Source organism: Pleurodeles waltl, chromosome 11 (genome assembly GCF_031143425.1).
Source record: "Pleurodeles waltl isolate 20211129_DDA chromosome 11, aPleWal1.hap1.20221129, whole genome shotgun sequence".
NCBI lineage: Eukaryota > Metazoa > Chordata > Amphibia > Caudata > Salamandridae > Pleurodeles > Pleurodeles waltl.
Window position 1 is genome coordinate 69,544,425 of NC_090450.1, and position 26,296 is coordinate 69,570,720.

Here is a 26,296-nt window from a genome sequence, read left to right on the forward strand (position 1 = left end):
AATGCAGACCCTGGGGTTATGCACTATATGTGCTCACATGTTAATCAGAAATACCCTTAGCTCTCTCTTGAAAAGGAGAAAGGGGAACACTTGGTGTACATTCCTGGTAGTGGGGCACACACTATGAAAGAGTAAGAGAGGAATGTTTGTTTTTTAAAGCAAGAAGTTTTGAGGCAACCTTTACCACAAAGAGAATATTCCCCATCTGAAATAATCAGAGTAGGGGCACGTATTTTGGGGAGCTAAGGTGTGTGGTTTTGTAGATGAACAAAACTGTATTAAGAATGCATATATCCTCAACTAGGAGACAGTTTCTCAAATGCAATGTAGGAGCAGCAAGGCCATAATGGCAGGTTCTACAGACCTATCTTTCTTCTGTATGTATTGCATATTGTAGGTGACTAGACTGGTTAAGGGAGTCCAGCCGGGATCAAATTTCTATAATTCAACCTTGATAGTACAACTGACTTGAAGTCAAATTCATTGGTGAGATGGTTTAGTTTTTTTATGTAGTGTTTCTAGTATATGAAGAGCATGTCAATAAAGAGAAAGAAAATATCTCAGAGATGCAACCTTCTCTGAAACCAAAGTAATGTCCACAAAGGAGAATAAGTATTTTTGACGTATATGGATAAACAGCTGTCAATATTTTTTGCAGAGAAAGAGTGACTGTAATAGGTCGAAAAATATTAAGTCACTAGGATCAGAGGTTGCCCCATGGGCAATGGTAGTAGGTGAGCCTCGAGTGACTACCTGTGGCTGAGATTAATTCAAGCATTCCATCCATCACTGATTTGTATATTAATTGTGGCACCCTATGTGGTACGGGTATGCCCAGATGTGGGTACACTGTGCCACTGGCGCCAAGTAGTAACTGGCTGATGAGCCCATAACTAGGGCAAATCTGGTCCTGGATTACTTGTGTTCTGGTTCAGAGATTACCTGGCTTGGAAGTTCGGGCTGAAATTGTTCTGATTTGAAATACACATAGCTAAGCAGAGTATGCCTTAGACAGCTGCACTGGTATGTAGTAATCCCAAGTAGCTGAAGTGAGCTCAACCACCCTCCTCAGTTCCACTGCTCACAAAACTATCCTTTAACAAATAAATAAATCCACATGGAGGGAACACAAACATTCATGTATCCATAGGTTATGATTAATTTGGTGTTCCTTTCAAGATCCATTACAAGATGGGAGCCATAGTGTTTGAGCAGGGTCAAGACTGATTTGCACACAGCTGGGTCCAAACTTAGGTTGCATGGTGTGCGAAATAACTATGGATTGGGATAGGGCCCTGAGTGCGTACCAGTGGCTGAGATTACTTTAAACATTTCAACTATCACTGTTTCGTATACTAATTGTGACACCCTAAGTGGGATGTGTATGCCCAGACGTGCGTCCCATGCACACTGTGCCACTTGAACCAAGCTATACCTGGCTGATGGGTCCATAACTAGGGTGAAACTGGTCCTACCAAGCTGGACTGTTCCGTTTGGAGCAGGGTCAAGACTGAGTTGCATTTTCTAGGTCCAAACTGATGTGGCATGGTGTGCAAAATAACAATGGATTGTGTTGCGGTCTGAGTGATTATTAGTGGCATGGATTAATTCAAAAATTCCCTGCTTCATTGTTTTGTATATTAATAGAAAAAATGGCTTTAGTTTTCAGTATGAAGAGATGACAGGACAAAATCAATGCAGGCATGATTGTGTTGAATGGTAAGTATGAGATAGGTTTGGGAGGTGCCTGCAGTTTCCTTTCCAATATGTTGCATTTTTGCCTTAGAGGAATTTAGATGGTGGCATGTGCATTCTTCAGCTGCAATAGAGTGTTTTATTGTCTTAGGGCAGATTCATGCCTGATGGATCTATGAGACAGTTTTTTGGGGGAAAAGATTTGCTTTAATACCCTCTGATTTAAACAAATTAGCTTAATCTGAGTGGAGGTTTTCTTTTTATGTTTTCTAGCTTCCTTTAGGTTAAAGAGATAGAGTGGCACATCAGATGGATATTTTGAGACTTTTCTCTGTGATGTCAATATTTTTTGTACCTTGAAATGACAAATCACCATGACCGATTCTTATTTTGTCAATTTGATTACAAAGGGGGTTTGGTGCATAGATTTAAAGTGATACTGATCTAAATCATTACCTCCTACAGAATATTCAATAGACAATGAAGAGTGTGGTCATGTGGTCCATTGGTAGTTCCATAAATAACATACCATATCTGGGTTGAGAAATTACTTTAGCTCTAAGTGAGGGCGAATCATATTGTAACAAGTGCTCTTAAACCTACAGTAGCTTCACAATGATTGTGTGAGATCCAGACACCACCGCAGTGCACTAAAACACAATGCTTGAAATCACTATAATTAGGTATACATTGCATCTGGAATAGTAATTTTTAACACTGATAAAATCTGGTAAATAAAATGATTGGATGTTTGCAGCATTATTAAGAGACAATACCTCAACTGCCGCCTTTGCTCTTTCAAATTCTTCTTCCAGCGAATGATTCCTGGAAAGATGCGCACTGCCCATTCGGTGTTCTCTGGTCAATCGAGCCTGACAGAAATTAGAACAAATAGAGAAGGTTATGAAATTGAGGACAAGAATGTCTAATTCACTTTGATTCTCAAAAGATCATTTTGCAAATGTGTTTCACAAGGCATAAAGGCTCATTTTAGGGTTCATTGCTAGTGTCCTCTCCCTGCCTCCCCCCTGGAACATTTAATACAATGGGCATTTGTAATACTGGAGAGGGCAATTACTGCTGATCATAGAATATTGGAGAATAACATGGTGAAATCAGTGCTTGCTCACTTTCTGTGACATATTTTACCTGGCCATTTCCAAATGCTCAGATACCAAGCTTCAGACTGATGATGTTTCTGCCCAACTTGTGATCCCTAATAAATTCTGTAAATCTCTCTACCAGTCGGTTGGAAAATCAAGGGCCACTTATATTAGACCCCTTAGTGTCTGAGTAAGGGGTGAATTTCACATTAAAACCTTTCATTAGTTAGTTGGTCATTCTCTCTTGCAGAAAGTTAAATCATTGCTCTGAGTAGTTTGTTCAGTATCTTCAGCTCTGTAGCCTTTGATAAGTCTAGCCATTAGATTCTTGGCGCTTGGCAGGTGATTCAATTGCTCTTCCATCAAGCTGGTGTACAGAGTATTTGGCGTTGTCTTCTTTGAATTGAATTTTCCTGCTGCTGCTTTTTGCCTAATGACGTGAATGGATCTTGAAGCATTCTGTGGCTATAGGAGAATATGTTATGGTACATGCCTTTAAAGGAAATTATGTGTTTGATAAAATGTGACAATGTCCACTGCGTTTGCCTATTTGGCATGAGAAGCAAAACACTAAATATAAAAGAGTTTGCTCTGATGGTCAGGCTAGTAGTCATGGTATTAGTGTCTGGAACAAGCTCCCAAACCCTGCATGGTGAAGAAGATCATTGTTAAATGTCTTTATAAGCATGATATGCAGGAGCACCGAAAGCAAAATAGAAAGCCATACAAGCAGGACATCCTGATTAAATTGGTTTACAAGTATAACTGTAATCCTCAATTCATAAAATTATCAGAATGACATAGAGGAATGTGGTTGTAAATGCACTTCATAGTGTGCACTTTAAAAAAAAAAGTAATTTTATAAAGAACAGTTGCAAATGTATACAATCTGGTATGCTGTGAAATGGCAGACACAGGATAAACAAAGGCCACTCAAAAAGGAATTTACAACAGCATTAGGAGGCAGGAACAGATAAACCTGGAATATGCCCTATGCTCACATCGAAAATGGAGAGCGGGTAGAAATCGGCCAATTACATCAACTCTAAACACAAAGGCAACACTAAAGTAATAATAAAGTAAAAACAAAAACCATGCCACTGAAGGAAACTAACATGTGCGGGTATGCTCTTAGTTAAAGAGTTGCTCAAGTGAAGTTAGCCAGTGGCTGAAGTGTGCGGACCCATTGCTCCATACTGTGTGAAGTGGTGAGTGGAAGCAAAACCTGAACAAAACGACAAAGGACCAGAGGATGAAGAGAGGTGGCTGAAAGCCCCTTGAAGTAAGTATATGCCACGCACAATTTTAGTCAAATCAAAAGCTCTTGGCTAAACATGGTCAAACTAAGCCTATTTCACTTTCATTCCAAAGCAAACTTTGTTATTTTCAGCCGTCCTGATGCAGATGCGGCAAACTTCAATCGAAAAAGGGCTTGTGTTTAGGAGTGTGGCTAATGTTGGGAAAATTGGCTTATTAGCTGTTCGAAGCAGGCGGCAGTGGCATACAAACATCCATTAGTGCAGCATCTGTCTTCATTGCTAATTCATGGTGTGTGGTGTCTGCGGTACAAGCTGGCCCTGCACAAAGGTACATCTCTCTGCTAGCTATTGGCAGGAACACGAAGGCACGCTAATGCAGATGGATGGCATTGTGGATGCTGGTCCGCTGTCTGGGGCATGCGCAGTGCGCTCTACCTGTGGGCCAGATGCTTACTGGCATCAGCCTCCTCACGGCCCCTCTAATGTACTAATTCCGTAGTCATTTTTTGGGAATGAAGAGAAAAGATGCTGCTGGAAGCTGACTAGATGTCAATTCTCTACATTTTTAAACTTCATTAAATCAAATTATTATAATATGTTAAAGTAAACCCTGTTACAGTGAGGTCTGAGCTAAACAAATAGCTCAGGCCTCGGTAGAATAAATAAGATTAACTAAATGAATGGTTTGACAATTAGCTAGAGACAAACTCTTGCATGTCCAGAAGCACTACCCCTGGCAATGCAAATTCGCTGTTCCATCTGCCAGGATCCACCATTTGTATTTACTTATTCGTAAACAATGTTTGTTGAGATAAAATATGTAATTTCTCAATTCTGTTGCAATGTACTTTATGGCAGAGCCATTCGTGGAGGGTGAAATAGTAGAACAATGTAGCTGTGTCTAAAGTGGCTTATTGGAAGTGTATAGAAATTAGAATTAAACTTTTTAGCGTGTTTGCTGATGCCTCCTAGCTTATATTTCTTGGCAGCTGTAAACATGGCTCTTCATGGGAAAGTGAGGCAATTTGTGGTGGGCCTCCATATAATTTCATCTACTTTTCATCTCGATAGGTTAGGGGGTCATTCTAGGCGGTTACCTTAAAGTTCAAGGTCATTGCTAGTGGTGGTTCCAAGACTTATTGAGTTTAGTTATGATCCATATTCATATTTCAATGATGGAAGTACATAGTTCGTCAATGAGTAATGGGTCCCACCTGACGGTTGCCCCATTTACCCCGAAGGACGTAACGAACGCCTATGCAGTTCTTCAGGAATGAGGTACCCCCAACTCTTCAGTGGTGACCAAACCAAAGAATTTCTATGAGATATGTGATATTCAGGAGCTCTTCATCATATTCTTGGGGGGAGGGGGGCATTATTTTGCATTATGCCAGTGCCTGTATACCCACAGTTGTAAACCCAGTTGGTGCTACTGTCTGTCACGGGCTGGGTGGTAATGTTGGCCACTTTATCATGCTGAAGTCCTCAACGCGGTCCACCCCATTACACTGCCTCCAATTAAATCCAATGTGGGATTCTGTTGTGATTGCAGTAAGGAAAAACAACCCAAAGGTAGACCGACATTTGTTGAGACCCACCAGAGAGCATGTGAAGGGAGGCCTCCAACAAACAACATCAAAAGGGCCATCACCCACTCCCTCCACTGAGCCGAGACATTTCCTCTAAGTGACCAGAGGACCATCAGGTGGATGTGGCTGGGGTGGTAAAAACACTGCACCACACACCCTCTACTACTGCCTACAGTGAGCGGGACAGATTTCCTTGTGTAATCTCTTATTGCTTGGGCTTTCATGCTGGGCATTATTATCTTAAGTAGCTAGTGGAAATGTGGCAACATTCCACCCCCGTGGAAAGATCCATTGCTTGTGTCAAAGCGTCCAGAACTTGATTATAACACTGCATGTATTGGCACTGCATGTATTGGCAGGCACAGTGATACCCCCAAAGTTCTGGTGTTGCCATTAAAAGGGGATTGGATTAACTTAAATCCCCTTCTTTCAGTGATCCAGCAGAAGGAAGGACAAGCAGGACAGCAGGAGCAGTGGCACCGGTGCCCAGAACATTGAGCGACTCTCCACACCCCATTTATAGCCGCTTTTTACTCCCACAGCGAATGGCGGGAGAACCATTTCCTTTGTCTGCATCAGGGACCACAGCACCCTTTCTGTGCCAGTGGGCAAACCTTTAAACAATACATTTTCTGGAAGCAGATTTGAAGCACTAGGAACAGATGGGGATTGGAGATACTGCAAGAACAGCTGCCTTTTCTCAATAGCAGGTTTCCCCTTGCTGCTGGCATAACAAAGGATGCTCATAGTGCTTGTATTGTGCCTGTGGTTGCAGGCAGTGGGCACCAGCAATCACACTTTAGGGGTGGGGCTTATTTTCCCTCATCAGGGACCCAGAAGAAGAAGAGAAAGAAATACAGAAAAGGAGAAAGAAGCAAGACAGAGGAAGGAAAATAGCAAAAAGGTAGGAATCGGGGATGAAAACGTATGTGCAGTAATGACATGAAGAGACATAAATGTAAGACTGGTGGAAGAAAGAGGCAAGAGGTAGAATCAAAGCCAAGCAGCATTGGTACTTGGCAACATTGGCTTTTTGCAGGACAAGCAAAGGGTGCCTACAGAAAACTTGGGACCCCTCCACTTCCATTTTTCTTTTAATAAATTAGGCACTGGAATACTGATTTTCCATGGGCCGGAATCACAACTGGTTCTCTAAAGCAAAAGGGGGTAAAAACCAAAAACGTACCATCATAGGAAGGCTGAGGCCCTTGTCTTGATGGCCACCTTATAATGCACTGAGCGGGCGGGACCATCCACAGTTCTGCAACTGCCCGAGAGGAGTTGTGGATCGCCTTTTTACGGTGATGCTATTTCTTCTGCTTTGCGGCACAGGTCACTTGTGGTAAATTGGAATTTTCTGGCCTGGGGTCTGTTTTCAGGCCACAGGATCAATTATTCCATTGCAATGACAAATGCTTACCTGTTGGCAGGTCCATTGGTTTGCACATTTATGGGTTTACCACAGTTGCCACATAATCCAATACACGCAGCAAAGTTTGTTTTCAGATTTCAATCAAATAAAGTTGTTTGTAGCTCAAATAGATGAAAAGTTACTAAAAATTGCCAAACGTAGTGCTCTGCAGTATGTCTATATTCACGCATTTGAATGGTACTAGTGAGCCGTAACTTTTGCCCAAACTTTATTAATGTGTTTTACAATGGCAACATAATACTGGAATAGAATGTGCTGCGTTATGCTGCATAATGTGACTCTTCTTGCCACATAATTTCTTCAACACTGCTTCTGGTCTTGCATTACCACCTAATTCAAGTGACCCTGCTTATGGGCGGTAATGTGCAGCACATGTGTGATTTAATACATAGCACAGGGAAAGGGATGGAAATGTTTATCGACAGAGGATTGTACGACGAAACAACGAATTAAAAAACAACTACTGCCTTAACAACGAGGTCGGAACACCGACCTCGTTGCTACTACTAATGATTTTACCACAAATGCCTTAACAACGATATTTCGTTGTAAAGGCATTCCTGATAAAATCATTAGCAATAGGCACCATTCACCCTACATCCCTTACCCCACCCCCCCAACCCCACCCCAAAACCTAAAACCCCCTGACCCCCCACCCACTCCCCAAAACCAAAAACGCCCCACCCCCCCAACCCCACGCTAAAACCTAAAACCCCCTGACCCCCACCCACTCCCCAAAACCAAAAACGCCCCACCCCCCCAACCCCACACTAAAACCTAAAACCCCCTGACCCCCCACCCACTCCCCAAAACCAAAAACGCCCCACCCCCCCAACCCCACACCAAAACCTAAAACCCCCTGACCCCCCACCTCCCCCCAAAACCTAAACCCACCACTTACCTTCGCCAACTCCCTTCTTTGTACCTTAACCACGCATGTTCGTTGTTCAGAACATACGTAGTTAAGGCACAAAAAAACGGAGTCGTGGTTAAAAAAAGCGTTGTTGCGCTTTCGTTAACCACTACTTTCGGAAAAAAAAAGTAGTAAAAAAGGATGTTTCCCTCGACAGAGTGGCTCTTCCAGAGATAAAGTATGGCATCTGTGCTGTAGTAGAGGATGGAGCAGCCTAGGGTTCACAGTTGTAACTAGGCTGCCCCCTCTATGTGTTCGCACCTACTCAAAATACATCCCGGGTGTAAAAGACGCTTACCCAACTGGTATGCTACATGTCCCCCTGAATAGCCAGAACCAGTACCAAACTCCACTCTGCGATGAAAACCAGCATTTGGAGGGCATCTGGCCTGCCAGCAATGCCACAAGCCCATGCACATGGCAGATTGTGTCCTACACAAATGCCATTAAGACAAGAGTCCAAGAATAGCAGCGTAAGGAGGCTGCTGTGTGCCTGAGAGGAAGACATGCCATGGGCCTTACAGTTCTCTAACACCCTGATAAGATGATGGCTCCAGGACCTGTTCTCTGTGTTTAATTATTTTTTATACCATGCACGTTCTACTTCAGTGTTTCCGCGTGGTTCTATTTCTAGACATCCCCCTCCACACCCCTCCAACTCTTCATCTGAAAAGGAGAGTAAAATTACCCTTCAGGATCTCCAGAGCTTAATTTGTGCAGGTGGTTGCATGGTGCAGGTGGTGGCACCTGTACTTATTTTCCCTAATCAGATATTGACCCAGCGCCAGACCGGGAAAGGCAGAAATGGAGAAAGAGAATCATAGGAAATCAGTGACAACCAGAGAAAAGAACCCGCAAGAGTGGAATTAGAAAAAGGCATGAGGTTCAATAATTAGCACAGAGACCAGGTGTTCCGCAGTCGGAGGGTTTCCAAAGAAAAACATTGCACCTCTTGCACTTTTTATTTATTTATTTACAAATTAAGCACTGAGTTCTACACAAACTACGGTCCCAAACGGCAGTGGAGATTTGGATGAAGTTGAAAAACAAAACACAGAAATAAACTGTTTTAGCCTAAGCCAGCCAGTCAGTACTACTTCGGTCCTCTCTTTTTCTGTTGGTCACAGAAGGTCACACTACAGATGCGCAGTCTAGCCAGACCTAAAAGCGGTCTTCATTTGATTGCTTTGTCGACTGTTATTTATGTTTGCCTGAGAAAGGTGAACACCCTGCCCACAACCAATTCTAAGAGAGAAAAATGATATAGTCGTAACCTACAAAATGAAAAGGGATGTTAACTACATTTAGCCTTTACAGAGACCAAACTCTTAAGTGTATTTTGTAAAAATAAGGAGTCAGCTTTGGATTATTAGTACTTGTCACTTTATAATTGTGATTTGTCTGACAAGCATTTCTTATTTTCAATTCCTAAGACAGCTTAAGACATCCCTCCAAGGTCACCCCTTACACCTCATTCAAATAACTAAGTCTGTAAAGGGGAAGAAGTGTTTATTTATAGATTTTCTGATCCAGCAGAAATTTCAACATCTTCAGTGCACATTTATGCAAGTGGAGGGCCTACCTGTCAGAGGTGTTCTCATGGGAAGAAAAAGGAAATAGGCACTCAGCAGGGAGCTCCTGAAACCAGCAGTGCACAAAGCTAGTGCATGAGATCCCTCCCCAAGTAAATTTACTGGTATTTACATTAATATGTTCAGAACATAGAAATATGTGGGAAAAGGTTATTTCTACAGTCAAACAATATTTTTATTATATTAAAGCTATAAATTACCAATTTGTCAAAATGTATTCATTAAATGAAACAACAATTTGTTCCAGAGGTGTAACAAGTTCATTTTTTTTTTACCGCCCCACTAAGGTTTTGTTTTTTAGAAATGGCTGAGCTATCGAGAGTGGCTTATTCCTACCAGTAATGGAGATTGCCTCCTCATCCCCTTCTCACTCCAGTGTTTTTGAGGTGTGTTCACCTCACCACAGAGACATCCTGCTGGAAAAACCGAATGCTCTCCAGGAAAACTACCCACTTGTAGATGCCCCTTCCCTTCTGTGGAGAAGTCATGATGCAGACGATGCTCCTAAAAAAAAAAACCGGCTTGACTGTCTGTATCACTGTGACTGGTCCCCAGCCTTGAGTGACCCCGGAAGTTTTATGACTAAACATGAAACTAATGATGACTTGACTGTCTGTATCACTGGGACAGGTTCCCAGCCTGAGTGACCCCGGAAGTTTTATGACTAAACATGAAACTAATTATGAAACGAGTGCCATAGACCCTAATTCAAGCAAGTAAAGTGGGCCTGCTATCTCCTGGTTGGTATTAAAAAATAGCTATAGTTGGGGTGCACTGAATTCCGTGTATCCCTGGGCGCGATGCCACTGTACCTGATTATTACGCCCCTAAGTAAAACCTGAGCCTGAATTAAGTTGACCAGCGTTGCTGGGTGTGATTACCTTTCATCATTGTCACGGAGATTCTTAGGTACTAACAGTGCCTGGTCCCTAATTTAGGAACATTGCACAATACCTCTTGCTCCAGTTAGAGATTATCAGCCTTGGGGAAATATATTTTACATAATCTAATTTCACATGGTGGGCAGTGAGTACACATATAGCTAATGTGAATGGCAATTGGGGGTTTGGGCTGAGTGGAAGGGCCCTCGCCTACCCACATCTTTGCATGTACACTACATGGCAAGATTCTGAACCATTCAAAGGAAAGCTTGGCAGGGTAATGTATTGATTTAGAGTGAAAATTGATCAAAACATCAAACAGTACAGTAGACCTCCCCTGCACCTTCGTGGGTTCCTCCACAGCATCGGAGCCTCCATGAGGACAACCTGGGATTGGTACACAAAGACAGTCCACAAACTGGAAATAAGGTGCAAGGAATCCACGAGAAGTCTTGAGAAAACCCAGCAGGTTGTCTTTGAAAGCAAATGATGGAGGCAATTTATTTTTTATCTTGCAGTATGTGGACGTGAATTTCAACTAAATTCTGTGAATTGCAGTTCCACTTACTACTGAAGAACAAGCATTTGCAATGCAACAGGTCTTGCGTTTGCTCATGTTAGAGCTGATCGCGTTGTAAACTCCTAACCCGACTTTTCATCTATCGGCAAAAGTGCTTTTATGTACGTAACCCGAAAAAGTGAAATTAACTGTGTAAAGCGCTGGACTTCTGCCAAGCGAAATCGCGCTAGGAAAATAGAGAAAAAGTAGTCCACGATCCGACAGAAAACAGCGAGCCTCGCATGTTTTCTGTACTTGGTCGCTGCGCTCGAGGAGGGCTAACCACCGGAAAAGGCATGACGTGTGCATGCCTTCCACTAATGAAAGCAAGCAAATTTTACTACTAAAAGAAAAAAGGGAGCACACTGCCTCACACTCAAGCAAAAAGTTAGCCCCAATGCATCATGGTAAATGCATGGTCCAGAGATACACAGCACTTGCTGCACCTACTTAGGTGAAAGACTTTTGATCACTTTTTCAACACAAAACGAAGTAACTGCATTTACCATGATGCATTGGGGCTAACTTTTTGCTGGAGTGTGAGGCAGTGTGCTCCCTTTTTTCTTTTTGTCCAATGACTGCTCCCTTGAGCTAACGAGCTGACGAGCTCTGGTGAGGCACCTGTGCGCCAGTGAGTGGTACATAAACCTGAGAAGACTTTTGGCGGCATTTCAAGCAACCCCACAGACTTGGCTGCTCTCTGCTGATGACGGGCTAAACCTAGAAACACGTGTCCAGAGATACACAGCACTTGCTGCACCTACTTAGGTGAAAGACTTTTGATCACTTTTTCAACACAAAACGAAGTAACTGCATTTACCATGATGCATTGGGGCTAACTTTTTGCTGGAGTGTGAGGCAGTGTGCTCCCTTTTTTCTTTTTGTCCAATGACTGCTCCCTTGAGCTAATGAGCTGACGAGCTCTGGTGAGGCACCTGTGCGCCAGTGAGTGGTACATAAACCTGAGAAGACTTTTGGCGGCATTTCAAGCAACCCCACAGACTTGGCTACTCTCTGCTGTTGACGGGCTAAACCTAGAAACACGTGTCCAGAGATACACAGCACTTGCTGCACCTACTTAGGTGAAAGACTTTTGATCACTTTTTCAACACAAAACGAAGTAACTGCATTTACCATGATGCATTGGGGCTAACTTTTTGCTGGAGTGTGAGGCAGTGTGCTCCCTTTTTTCTTTTTGTCCAATGACTGCTCCCTTGAGCTAACGAGCTGACGAGCTCTGGTGAGGCACCTGTGCGCCAGTGAGTGGTACATAAACCTGAGAAGACTTTTGGCGGCATTTCAAGCAACCCCACAGACTTGGCTGCTCTCTGCTGATGACGGGCTAAACCTAGAAACACGTGTCCAGAGATACACAGCACTTGCTGCACCTACTTAGGTGAAAGACTTTTGATCACTTTTTCAACACAAAACGAAGTAACTGCATTTACCATGATGCATTGGGGCTAACTTTTTGCTGGAGTGTGAGGCAGTGTGCTCCCTTTTTTCTTTTTGTCCAATGACTGCTCCCTTGAGCTAACGAGCTGACGAGCTCTGGTGAGGCACCTGTGCGCCAGTGAGTGGTACATAAACCTGAGAAGACTTTTGGCGGCATTTCAAGCAACCCCACAGACTTGGCTGCTCTCTGCTGATGACGGGCTAAACCTAGAAACACGTGTCCAGAGATACACAGCACTTGCTGCACCTACTTAGGTGAAAGACTTTTGATCACTTTTTCAACACAAAACGAAGTAACTGCATTTACCATGATGCATTGGGGCTAACTTTTTGCTGGAGTGTGAGGCAGTGTGCTCCCTTTTTTCTTTTTGTCCAATGACTGCTCCCTTGAGCTAACGAGCTGACGAGCTCTGGTGAGGCACCTGTGCGCCAGTGAGTGGTACATAAACCTGAGAAGACTTTTGGCGGCATTTCAAGCAACCCCACAGACTTGGCTGCTCTCTGCTGATGACGGGCTAAACCTAGAAACATGTGTCCAGAGATACACAGCACTTGCTGCACCTACTTAGGTGAAAGACTTTTGATCACTTTTTCAACACAAAACGAAGTAACTGCATTTACCATGATGCATTGGGGCTAACATTTTGCTGGAGTGTGAGGCAGTGTGCTCCCTTTTTTCTTTTTGTCCAAATTTTACTACTAGGCAAGCCCACGAACCAATGAAACACACTGACGTGACGTCGACAGGGCTCCGAGCCCTTTTCTAATAACTAAAGCGTCTCGCTGCGATACACAGGCGCGAGCGCATGCAACGCAGTATCAACCCTAAAAAAGGCTCATGCACTGGCAACATACCACTTTGGGCATTTTATGAGTACTTAGTGCGGTTCTCGCTTGTGAAAACGACGCTCAGTAAGAACCACAAAGACAATGCAATGTGTTCAGTTGGTCGCCAGTTTGGGCCATCTCGGGTTTCTTTGGAACCTTGTTTCACCAAGGAGGACCACAATTATTGCCTGAACTGCAAAATCTCCAGGTTTGTTTGCAGCCTACTGAATGTGTTCTTTTTTATAATTAAATTTACCCCAACAGATGAATTTAACAAATAGTGGATTTTACCTGGGTTGCATTCTGAGGGATAGAGTTGCCCGTCCCTAGGTCTGGCTTAGCTTCAGCCTCCCTTTCATCTGTGTACTCACCTCACCTTGAGAGCATCAGTAGAGGCCTCTGCCATAATAACCTGCTATACCTCAAGGGTCCTTAAGTGCCATTGGCCCAATCTTCTTGGGCCAGTATACATTTGAAGAAAGTCAGACGAAAAGATTCTGAAAATACATATTTCCGCTTTGAGAGATTTTGAATACCATCTGTTAATACCATCATGGCATGAAATGATGCAAGCTTCCAAATCCAGGACTTGTATGAAACCTGTCCTAAGTACCAGAGCCTTCTGGTATGTTTCCATTTTAAGTTAGCAAAATATGCTTTTGTGAGAGATTGCAGCTTGAATCCTCCTGCTCAAAGCATAGGTGGTCAGATGTCTCGTTGCTTCAAGTATGCCACCAAGATAAGAGAAGGGAGAATTCATGATGCCATAATATGGTAGTTCTTGCGGAGGGTGCCCTCCTAGGATATCTTGTACCTTTCAATACATTGGATTAAGGGACTACAGTTAAGGGCTGCATGAGGCCCTTGACCTTCAGAGGGTTGATAGTTTCTGTCTATGCAAATGTAGTCATTTGACTGAAGTAGAATGGAGGCCACTGTAATGAATACAAGATTTGTTTTACTCCTCAGGTAACGATGGACAATTCAGCTGTCTGATCAGAGGAGATGAAGGGACAGGGTTCAGCTCGCTCTTGATTGCTGATCACTCTGGCTTTCGGGGTTAGTTCTTGGAGGTTTGGAGTCCACCCACATATGGTGTGGCTTCATTAAGAATCTTGTGGTGCACTGCTTTGATTTTAGTATGTCTGACAATGTTCTGCAAAAGAGACTTTCCTTTAGGTCTGAATAATTTTGATTACTCCTAAAAATTCATTAGAATTAGGACAAGACCAGAAAGACTTTAGAAGCAATATGCAACATCGCAAATGCAGTGATGCTGAGTATAGCTTCCCTATTTAGCCACCAGAAAAGTTAGGAAGATCAGGAGGATGAGGAGTGTGAGATAAAAACCATATACTACAGGAGATAGAGGGAGGTCTTTCTTTATGGAGTTTGCCCAAGGCATTACAGTTCTATATCTAGGCTTATGTTTCATACTGATTATGGGCTGTGACATACATCTGATTCAGGATATCACACTTCTCTTCTTCTAAGACCAGACGTAGAGGAAGAATCTAGGTTTAAACCCACTGAATATCTAGGTCACTCTGTTACGCCGGTCAGCTTACTTACTAATCTGATTTGAGTAGCCAGTACTGACTGCAGTCATTGACCTTCACATTGAGCACGAGAGGTAAAATTATTATTTTTCTGGGTTTTGATTCAGATATGATCCAGGTAAGAACCAGTCATGAACTATTAGTTATTTTACCATTAAGAGCAGGTTGGAAGAATTTGTTTCTAAGGCATCTGCAAAGTAACTAAATATGATGCCCATGCAACACCAATGGCTGGCTGTCAACTTGAGTGAGAGTTATATTTTATTATGAAGTATTTTTGCGTGCTCTGTCATATAGCATGCATGGGATCCAGGAGATGGAAAATAAACAGCAGAAAAAAATCATCCTCAGAGCTCCTGCGGAACAAGCCTGTTAATGGACCACAAAGATTCTCCCTTAAATTTGGATTATGATAAAAGCTTTTTAAATTCCTTGAAGTGAAACGAAACAGAATCCCATGCAATGCGATAATTGAGTCTAGGAAAAATGGAGAATACTTAAGTAGATGTAATAAACAGCCTTCAAAATACAAAGGATATGTAAATCTTGATATATAGAAGCATTCAAAAGGACAGGTAGACAATATTTCCTGCTTTTATTCCAAAGTAATTCAAACTGCATATTTTAAATTACTAACTTTCTACCTTTAGAGGATTATCTTGTATAAAATACAACACTTACACAACATCCAGATATTCTTAGTGGGTCATAATCCCACGATTCTCTGTGGATGGACGTAGGCATGTGACATTTTGGAGACAGTGCATGCATGACTCCTTATTCATAATTCCTACCGTTTCAGAGAGGAAGAAGTCCTGGATTTTTGTGGTAAGAAGGTAAGCAATTTGGGCGATTTGGTTTGATTAGTTGTCAATATGACAAATCCTAAAGTATTGACAAATGACTGTGGTTATTTACATCTGTTTGGGTACATTCCTTGATGCTAGGCACTGCACTTTCACAATATTTTCAAAGGGTACTGAATATAGAACACTGCACTTCCACAATGTTTTCAATGGGTGCGGAATACAGAACTCCCTGATTCGCTCCCTTCATCTGGTCTTCTGGTGTTTTTCTTTATTGAAAAGATATTTATAAAATGAGAATGTATATACACAAGGTAAGTAAAAATGGATTAGTTATCAGTAAAAGGGTGCAAGAATGAACAATGTAGATTTTTTTTTAACACGTGAATCTGAAAACCCGTGGGGTGAAGTTCTCAAGGGCACAGCAAACTCTAAACAGCACTGTTTAAATTCCAAACTGATATTGGCCTACTGTATGTAAAATGCAGGGAATTGTCTAGACATTTCAAATAACACTTGGGACCTCGTTCATAAACTGCATTTTGTCATGTGTAAAGTATGACTACAGTAGTATTACTCACATATTACAAATGTAGTTCACAAACCTGTGGGTAGAGACCTCCACCTCTCCTATCTTTTCTGTGGAGATATCTCCGCCAAAGTGATGGAGATCTCCACACATTTACGTGTATGTTTCATAGTAAATGTTGGCGGGACCAGAAGGAGTGGTTTGAAATGGGGAAAACCTACTACAAAATGGGAGGGGTTTAAGAAATTTAAGAAGGGGTTTAGAGAGGGATGTGCTAATATAACACACACGCACACACAAGAGTAAGACCTTTGCTATTCAGAAACTACATTTTTAAAGTTACTACCACCTTAAAACAGTTAAACCCAGTGTTGGAAAATGGGTTATTGGTAGGGCAGGTAGGTAACTACACCTAGCAACAAGCCACAAACCTCCACATAAGTACAGTTAGGTCTCAGTAAATTAATCCCAGCTCTACCCTTGGTAGCTTGGCATCGAGCGTCAAGGCTTAACTTAGGAGACAAAGTGTAAAGCATTCAAATATCACAAAACAGTAATTAAATAAAACACAGGAAACAGTTTAAAAATCCAAAACCAATTTATAAAAATAGCTTATATTTTTATCTTTAAAATGACACAAAAATGATTAAAATCGGTTCAGGGGAACCGGAGATATGAATTTTTAAAGTATTATTATTTTCTAGCGCTTAGAAACAAAAAGCGCCAATCGGGTCATCTGGTTGCACCAGGACCGGGTCAAAGTCAAACTTTCAGGCCGACCGCGATGGAGCCCTGCTCGGCTACAAGTCGCGGGAGGCCTCGGTTAAAAAGTTACCTTCTGACTTAGTCTCTTTTTTGATGTTTTTCTTCCCCGGGACGAACCTGCCAGTTGAATCCGACCTCCTGGAGCCCTTGTCCGGATACGCGAAGTCGGTTTCCTCGGTGGTGATTTTTACCTTCGGACTTAGTGGTTTTTTCGAGATGAAAATCCTTCGACCGGGGTAAACCTGGATCTTGATCCGACGTCCGTGGAGCCCTTCTCGGATACGATGGCTGGGAGGTCCCGGTCAACTTTTTACCTTCGGACTTAGTCTCTTTTTTGGATGTTTTTCTTTACCGGGACGAACCACGAAGTCAGGCCGGGTCGCGGTTGAGGCAAGCCGGCTAGAATTTCCGCGTCGGGTCGGTCACTTTATGGAGCTTTTTAAAAAAAATTCTCCAATCTTTTCCAAACTTCTGGGGCTTCACCCAGATGTTCTTTTAAGGTTCTTTTGGGGTCCACAGCTCACCCCAAGGGTCCAGAAGTTCTGTGATGGTCCTTGGGAAGTGCGGACTTCAACTCCCAGAATGCACCTGGCGCAAACTCCTTTTTGGCCACTGGACAGTGGTCAGCTGGTCACTTTTTCAGGAGTTGGTGCAGGGGACTCTGGATAGCAATTTTTCACCTGTAGCAAACAGGGAGTCCCTCCTTGAACCAGTTGAAGCCAGGCAAAGTCCTTCTTGTGGTGAAGCCCAAGTGTGCAGCTGGTGCAGTCTTTCTGAGTGCAGGGTCCAGGTGCAGGCCAGGGGTCCAGCAGGGCAGTCCTTCTTCTTCTTTAGTTCCTTTCTTGTTGAATTCTGGAGGGGATCTGAGGCGTGGGTGCAGGTCTGCCAGTTTTATCCTTGCTCCTGGGTGAAAAGCAGGGGGGCCCTGGTTCTCCAATCAGGGACAGGGTCGTCCCCCTGTGATGACCACTTCCTGGGAAGTGTGGCAAAAATCCATCCCAGAAGGCAACAGTCTCTAAAAATCCAAAATGGATGAATCTGATTTTTGGAGGAGAGATCTGGCTGAGCCCACCCACTGGTGTGGCTAAAAATCATAAACACACCCCTCTCCTGCCCTCTCCTAATCTAATCAAGGGGGCACCTAGCTGTCTGGGGTTGCAGGATGTGGGGGTGTTGCTGGGTGCTCCAGATGTCCTTCTCTGCCTTTGAAGACCAGTTTGGCAGCCCTCCCTCTTCCTGCCTCACCATCTGCTGAGGGGAGATTCTCTCCCCCAAGCACATTCCTTTGTGTGAAGCCAGGCCACTTCACACCTCATTAAAGTAGCCTGGCAGAAGCTGCTGCAGGCTGGCCAATCAGAGCACAGCAGCAAAAACAATGCAGAGCTGAAATTGGCAACTTTTTAGGTAAAGTCTAAACTTTTTACCTGAACTGGTTATATTAAATCCAACAACTGGAAGTTGTGGGATTTATTATAACAATCAATTTGATACCAAATTCTTGGTATGTAACATTTAAGGAGACTCTAAAATTTAAAATAAAGTCTGCCCATTCTAGCCTATGAAGGCCATTTACTTCAATGAGGGAAAAACGAATTTGGCTGGTTTTACCTCACCAGGGCTTATAAATCTTTTTTTATAAAGTCCCTGCTTATAGTTACATGGCACCCAGCCCTAGGGGCACATAGGGCACACCTTAGGGGTGACTTATATGTAAAAATAAGGTAGTTTAAGACTTTGGAAGTACCTTTAATTCCAAAGTCGAATTTGCATATAACTTTAATTTAAAAGCAGCCAGCAAGGCAGGCTTGCTTTTAAAATGACACTGGGCACCTCAGCAATGCACCTAGGTGTGCACCACCTATGCTGTGGTCCCTAAACCTACATGCCCTACCATATACTAGGGACTTATAGGTAGGTTAACTTAGCCAATTATAATTAGCCTAATTTGCATATCCATTTTACACAGAGCACTGGCCCTGGGACTGGTAAGCAGTACCCAGGGCACAGCCAAGAGTCAGTAACCACCAGTACCTATCCAGAAAGAGTGGGGGTGATCAGGCAAAAAAAAGGACTTTCCTACACTGCCCTCCCCAGATGAAAGGTGATGGGTACTAACCTACACCCTGGTAGTCATCATCAGCTAAGTGGAAAAACCTGGAAAGGCCATCTGCATTGGCATGAGCAGTCCCAGGTCTGTGCTCCACTGTGAAGTCCATCCCCTGTAGGGAAATGGACCACCTTAACAGTTTTGGGTTCTCCCCCCTCATCTGCATCAACCATCTGAGAGGTCTGTGGTCAGTTTGTACACGGAAGTGAGTGCCAAACAAGTAAGGCCTCAACTTCTTCAGGGACCAAACCACAGCAAAGGCCTCCCTCTCAATGGCACTCCATTTTTTCTCTCTGGGGAGTAGTCGCCTGCTGATGAAGGCAACTGGGTGATCATGGCCCTCTTCATGAACTTGTGCTAACACTGCCCCAATCCCTTCCTCTGAAGCATCTGTTTGCACTACAAACTCCTTGCAATAGTCAGGGGCCAGTAACACTGGTGCTGAACACATAGCCTGTTTTAGGGTGTCAAAAGCTTTCTGACACTCTGGGGTCCAAATGACCTTCTTGGGTTGTTTCTTGGAGGTAAGCTCAGTCAGAGCGGCCACTATGGTCCCAAAATTCTGAACAAACCTCCTGTAATACCCAGTCAGGCCAAGAAAGGCCCTGACCTGAGTCTGGGTTTTTGGAGCCTCCCAATCCAGGATAGTCTGGATCTTGGGCTGGAGAGGTTGTACATGGCCTCCACCAACAAGGTGGCCCAGGTACACAACATAACTTTGCCCTATCTGGCACTTGCTTGCCTTGATAGTCAGGCCTGCTTGAAGCAGGGCCTGAAGCACTTCCTTCAGGTGGACCAGGTGGTCCCTCCAGGTGGAACTAAATACAGCTATATCATCTAGATAAGCTGCACTAAAAGATTCCAACCCAGACAGGACTCTATTCACCAACCGTTGGAAGGTGGCAGGAACATTTTTCATCCCGAAGGGCATCACCTTGAACTGAAAGTGGCCCTCTGGTGTGGAAAATGCTGACCTCTCCTTAGCTCTTGGACTTAAGGCAATCTGCCAATATCCTGAGGTCAGATCAAATGTGCTCAGGAATTCGGCAGCCCCCAACCTGTCAATGAGCTCATCAGCTCTAGGTATGGGGTGAGCATCAGTCCTAGTGACTGCATTTAGACCTCTGTAGTCCACACAGAATCTTAATTCTTTCTTCCCACCTTGGGGATTAGCTTTGGGCACCAGTACCACTGGACTGGACCAAGGACTATCAGAGGGCTCAATTACCTTCAGGTCCAACATCTTAGCCACTTCAGCTTTGATGTTGGCCTTGACCTGGTCAGACAGCCTGTACAGCTTGTTCTTGACAGGCAAGCTGTCACCAGTGTCAACATCATGGACACACCAATTGGTGAGTCCAGGGGTCAGGGAGAACAGACTAGCAAACTGTCCCAAGACTTGCTTACAGTCTTGTTGTTGCTGATCTGTCAATTTGGGAGAGAGTACCACTCCCTCCACTGACCCATCTTTTGCCTTTGAGGACAGGAGGTCTGGCAGAGGTTCACCCTCCTCCTCCTTCCCTTCATCAGTGACCATCAGCATGGTCATGTCTGCCCTGTCCTGGTGGGGTTTCATCCTGTTTACATGTAGGATCCTGTGAGGATTCCTGGGGGTGCCAAGGTCCACCAAGTAGGTGACCTCACCTTTTTTCTCTAGGATTGGATAGGGCCCAGTCCATTTGGCCTGTAGTGCCCTAGGAGCCATGGGCTCCAAAACCCACACCAGCTGTCCTGGGTGATACTCAGGCATGGTAGCCTTTTGATCATGCCAGAGCTTCATGAGCTCCTGACTGGCCTCCAGGTTTCTGCTTGCCTTCTTCATATACTCAGCCATGCGAGACCGCAGGCCTAGTACATAATCCAGCACATTCTCCTTGGATTCCTTGAGAGGCTTTTCCCAAGACTCTCTCACCAAGCACAATGGGCCTCTTACAGGGTGCCCAAACAGTAACTCAAAGGGGCTGAATCCAACCCCCTTCTGTGGCACCTCCCTGTAGGCAAACAGCAGGCATGGGAGGAGGACATCCCATCTCCTCCTGAGTTTGTCAGACAAACCCATGATCATGCCCTTCAGGGTCTTATTGAATCTTTCCACCAGACCATTGGTCTGTGGATGGTAGGGTGTGCTGAACTTATAAGTAACACCACACTCCTCCCACATGGCTTTCAGATAGGCTGACATAAAGTTTGTGCCCCTATCTGAGACCACCTCCTTTGGGAATCCCAATCTGGTGAACACACCAAGTAGGGCCCTAGCCACTGTGGGAGCAGTGACTGTCCGGAGGGGTATTGCCTCAGGGTACCTGGTGGCATGGTCCACTACCACCACAATGTACCTGTTACCTGAAGCAGTTGGTGGGTCTAGGGGACCAACAATGTCAATCCCCACCCTCTCAAAGGGAGTCCCAACCACTGGCAGTGGAATCAAGGGAGCCTTTGGCTTGCCCCCTGTCTTGCCACTGGCTTGACAGGTGACACAGGAGCTGCAAAACTGCCTGACTTTTTCTGACATTTTGGGCCAATAAAAATGGTTGACCAGCCTGCTCCAGGTCTTGGTCTGTCCCAAATGACCAGCTAAGGGGATATCATGGCTTAAGGTAAGGAGGAATTCTCTATACTTTTGGGGGACCACTACTCTCCTAGTAGCCCCTTCTTTAAGGGCCCTTGCCTCAGTGTAGAGAACTCCATCCTCCCAGTAAACCTTGTGGGTACCACTGGTATCCCCTTGTTCTTGCCTGGCAGCAGTCTGCCTCAGGCCCTCAAGAGTGGGACACTCTCTTTGTCCCTGGCACAAATCTTCTCTGGTGGGCCCACCTGCCCCTTGCAGTTCTGCCAAGTCAGGCAGAGTTTGCAGGGAAGGTGTCCCTCCCTCAGAGTTCAGATCCTCCCCCTCAGGGTTGGATTCTTCCTGACCCTCTGTACTTGTTGGGGCTGGCAAGCCAGACCCAGTGCCTTTTCTCTTTTTCTTGGAGGCTTGGCCCATTGTTCCAGGGTCCAAGTGTCCAGCATTCCCCTGTTGTGCCGCCTGTGACCTGGTCACAGCACACACCCATTCAGGGAGGTCCAGCATCTGTGCATGGACCCTTCTTTCCACTTCTGACCACTCAGATGCTTCAAGATCATTCCCCAGTAGACACTCTACTGGGAGGGCAGGAGCTACAGCTACTTTTTTAGGGCCAGTCACACCTCCCCATTCCAGACTCACCATAGCCATGGGATGGAGTTGGGTTCTGGTATCTGCATAAGTCACCTGGTGGAAGACACCAGGTAAGACCTGCTCTGGAGAAACCAGCTTTTCTGCGACCATTGTCACACTGGCTCCTGTATCTCTCAGAGCTTCCACTTCAGTCCCATTGACTTTAGGCCTCTGCCTATACCTCTCCATGATGGGAGGTAAGGTGGCCATAGTTGCAATGTCCACCCCACCCACGGATACTAGGGTGACCTCAGTGTACCCTGATTCCACCCCTGGGCCAACTTCCACCCCCAACCCTACACTAGCAATCCCCTGGGATTGCCCACCAGTGGGGGGCTTCTTGGTGCAGATAGCATCTCCTCTTTTATGTCCTGGCTGATGACAGTCAAAACACTTGCCGGCCTTAGCAAGCTCCTGAAACTTTCCTGTTTTAGCAGGATCATAATTCTTTCCCTGATACCCTTTCCCTTTAAAAGTGAATTGGCTCGGGGTTCCCCCTCCCTGAGAAGTTTTTGGGGACTCTTGTGAGGACTCTTTGGGTTTTTTGTCATCTTTCCCCTGGTTCTTCCCCTGAGAAGAACCATGTCCTCCCTTTTTCTGATCACCCCCTGGGGGTTTCTGGTTAACCCTAGTTCTTAACCAGTCATCTGCTGCCTCCCCCAGCTCTCTGGGGTTGGTCAACCTAGAGTCTACTAGATACTGCCGGAGCCTCTCTTGGACACAATTAGTTAGAAGATGCTCCCTCATAATCAAATTGTACAGCCCCTCAAAGGTACTTACCCTGTTGCCCTGTATCCAGCCCTCCAGTGCTTTTACTGAAATGTCCACAAAGTCCACCCAGGACTGGGTGCTTGTCTTTTGGGTGTCCCTAAACTTAAGCCTATACTGCTCTGGGGTTAGACCAAACTTTTTAGTCAAGCAACTCTTCATACTGGGGTATGAGTCTGCATCCTCCCCACTCATGGTTAGGAGCCTATCCCTCCCAGAGTTGGGAACTAACTCCCAAAGGAGTGAACCCCAGTACTGAGGCTTGACTTTCCTCATCTGGAGGGCCCTCTCAAAGGCCCCCAGCCACTTATCTATGTCATCCCCCTCTACATAGGCAGGAACCACCCCTTTGGGTAATCTGGGGGCAAAACCCCCACCCAGGGACACCTCAGTTTCTTTCTCGCTGCCTCCATCTTTTTTTTCTTTGCTTGCCCACTTTTTCTTTTCTAGGGCCAGCTTCTCTGCTTCCAAAGCTATGTATGCTAGCTGGGCCTCCAGCTCTCTTTCTCTGATGGATGGGTTCTCTCCTCCTGAAAGGACCCCCTTCCCACCACTAGCTTTGGGTATGCCCCTAGTGACTGTATTTACTGAGGACCGTTCCTCCTCTTCCTCACTTAGGCTCGGATGCCTTCCCTCCCCTGAGTGGTTAGAGTTAGCATCTTCCCCTTTTTCTTCCTCCTCTGGAGCTTCCTCTGTCTCTACCTCTTGGGCCTCAGCCCATGCTGTCAGGGATTTAATCAGGATTTCCTTCCTGAGATTAGTGGTTGCAGGCAACCCTCTTTCAATACAGAACCCCCTAAGCTGGACTACTGTCAGTGTAGGTAGGCTAGCCAGATCAAGCTCCATGGTTCCCTAGTTTTGTGTCAACAAAAACTTTTTGCAAAAATTGGAAACAAGAATTTAGAAAAATTACAAAAATTCAATAATTGAAATTAATCCAAATTAAAAATTAAAAACTATTTTTGCACTAGGACAATTTAAAGGATTTTTAATTTGTTTTACTTAAAACTGTAACGTGATATTGAACACAAGTACAGGATCCCGTCGCTGCTTCCAATTATGTTGGAAAATGGGTTATTGGTAGGGCAGGTAGGTACCTACACCTAGCAACAAGCCACAAACCTCCACATAAGTACAGTTAGGTCTCAGTAAATTAATCCCAGCTCTACCCTTGGTAGCTTGGCATCGAGCGTCAAGGCTTAACTTAGGAGACAAAGTGTAAAGCATTCAAATATCACAAAACAGTAATTAAATAAAACACAGGAAACAGTTTAAAAATCCAAAACCAATTTATAAAAATAGCTTATATTTTAACTTTAAAATGACACAAAAACGATTAAAATCGGTTCAGGGGAACCGGAGATATGAATTTTTTAAGTATTATTATTTTCTAGCGCTTAGAAACAAAAAGCGCCAATCGGGTCATCTGGTTGCACCAGGACCGGGGCAAGTCAAACTTTCAGGCCGACCGCGATGGAGCCCTGCTCGGCTACAAGTCGCGGGAGGCCTCGGTTAAAAAGTTACCTTCTGACTTAGTCTCTTTTTTGATGTTTTTCTTCCCCGGGACGAACCTGCCAGTTGAATCCGACCTCCTGGAGCCCTTGTCCGGATACGCGAAGTCGGTTTCCTCGGTGGTGATTTTTACCTTCGGACTTAGTCGTTTTTTCGAGATGAAAATCCTTCGACCGGGGTAAACCTGGATCTTGATCCGACGTCCGTGGAGCCCTTCTCGGATACGATGGCTGGGAGGTCCCGGTCAACTTTTTACCTTCGGACTTAGTCTCTTTTTTGGATGTTTTTCTTTACCGGGACGAACCACGAAGTCAGGCCGGGTCGCGGTTGAGGCAAGCCGGCTAGAATTTCCGCATCGGGTCGGTCACTTTATGGAGCTTTTTTTAAAAAATTCTCCAATCTTTTCCAAACTTCTGGGGCTTCACCCAGATGTTCTTTTAAGGTTCTTTTGGGGTCCACAGCTCACCCCAAGGGTCCAGAAGTTCTGTGATGGTCCTTGGGAAGTACGGACTTCAACTCCCAGAATGCACCTGGCGCAAACTCCTTTTTGGCCACTGGACAGTGGTCATCTGGTCACTTTTTTCAGGAGTTGGTGCAGGGGACTCTGGATAGCAATTTTTCACCTGTAGCAAACAGGGAGTCCCTCCTTGAACCAGTTGAAGCCAGGCAAAGTCCTTCTTGTGGTGAAGCCCAAGTGTGCAGCTGGTGCAGTCTTTCTGAGTGCAGGGTCCAGGTGCAGGCCAGGGGTCCAGCAGGGCAGTCCTTCTTCTTCTTTAGTTCCTTTCTTGTTGAATTCTGGAGGGGATCTGAGGCGTGGGTGCAGGTCTGCCAGTTTTATCCTTGCTCCTGGGTGAAAAGCAGGGGGGCCCTGGTTCTCCAATCAGGGACAGGGTCGTCCCCCTGTGATGACCACTTCCTGGGAAGTGTGGCAAAAATCCATCCCAGAAGGCAACAGTCTCTAAAAATCCAAAATGGATGAATCTGATTTTTGGAGGAGAGATCTGGCTGAGCCCACCCACTGGTGTGGCTAAAAATCATAAACACACCCCTCTCCTGCCCTCTCCTAATCTAATCAAGGGGGCACCTAGCTGTCTGGGGTTGCAGGATGTGGGGGTGTTGCTGGGTGTTCCAGATGTCCTTCTCTGCCTTTGAAGACCAGTTTGGCAGCCCTCCCTCTTCCTGCCTCACCATCTGCTGAGGGGAGATTCTCTCCCCCAAGCACATTCCTTTGTGTGAAGCCAGGCCACTTCACACCTCATTAAAGTAGCCTGGCAGAAGCTGCTGCAGGCTGGCCAATCAGAGCACAGCAGCAAAAACAATGCAGAGCTGAAATTGGCAACTTTTTAGGTAAAGTCTAAACTTTTTACCTGAACTGGTTATATTAAATCCAACAACTGGAAGTTGTGGGATTTATTATAACAATCAATTTGATACCAAATTCTTGGTATGTAACATTTAAGGAGACTTTAAAATTTAAAATAAAGTCTGCCCATTCTAGCCTATGAAGGCCATTTACTTCAATGAGGGAAAAACGAATTTGGCTGTTTTTACCTCACCAGGGCTTATAAATCTATTTTTATAAAGTCCCTGCTTATAGTTACATGGCACCCAGCCCTAGGGGCACATAGGGCACACCTTAGGGGTGACTTATATGTAAAAATAAGGTAGTTTAAGACTTTGGAAGTACCTTTAATTCCAAAGTCGAATTTGCATATAACTTTAATTTAAAAGCAGCCAGCAAGGCAGGC

At 44.7% G+C, this 26,296-nt stretch overlaps 1 protein-coding gene across 3 annotated transcripts in view; it reads right to left on the reverse strand.

Moving 5' to 3' along the window:
- The window catches only part of PEX5L (peroxisomal biogenesis factor 5 like), a 746,879-nt gene that overhangs the window by 66,791 nt on the left and 653,792 nt on the right, over window positions 1–26,296 (reverse strand). For all 3 annotated transcript variants that reach the window (XM_069213089.1, XM_069213088.1, XM_069213087.1), the window contains one exon: window positions 2,472–2,567. In XM_069213089.1, the coding sequence (XP_069069190.1) occupies window positions 2,472–2,567 (96 nt within the window). The remainder of the gene's footprint in view (window positions 1–2,471; window positions 2,568–26,296) is intronic.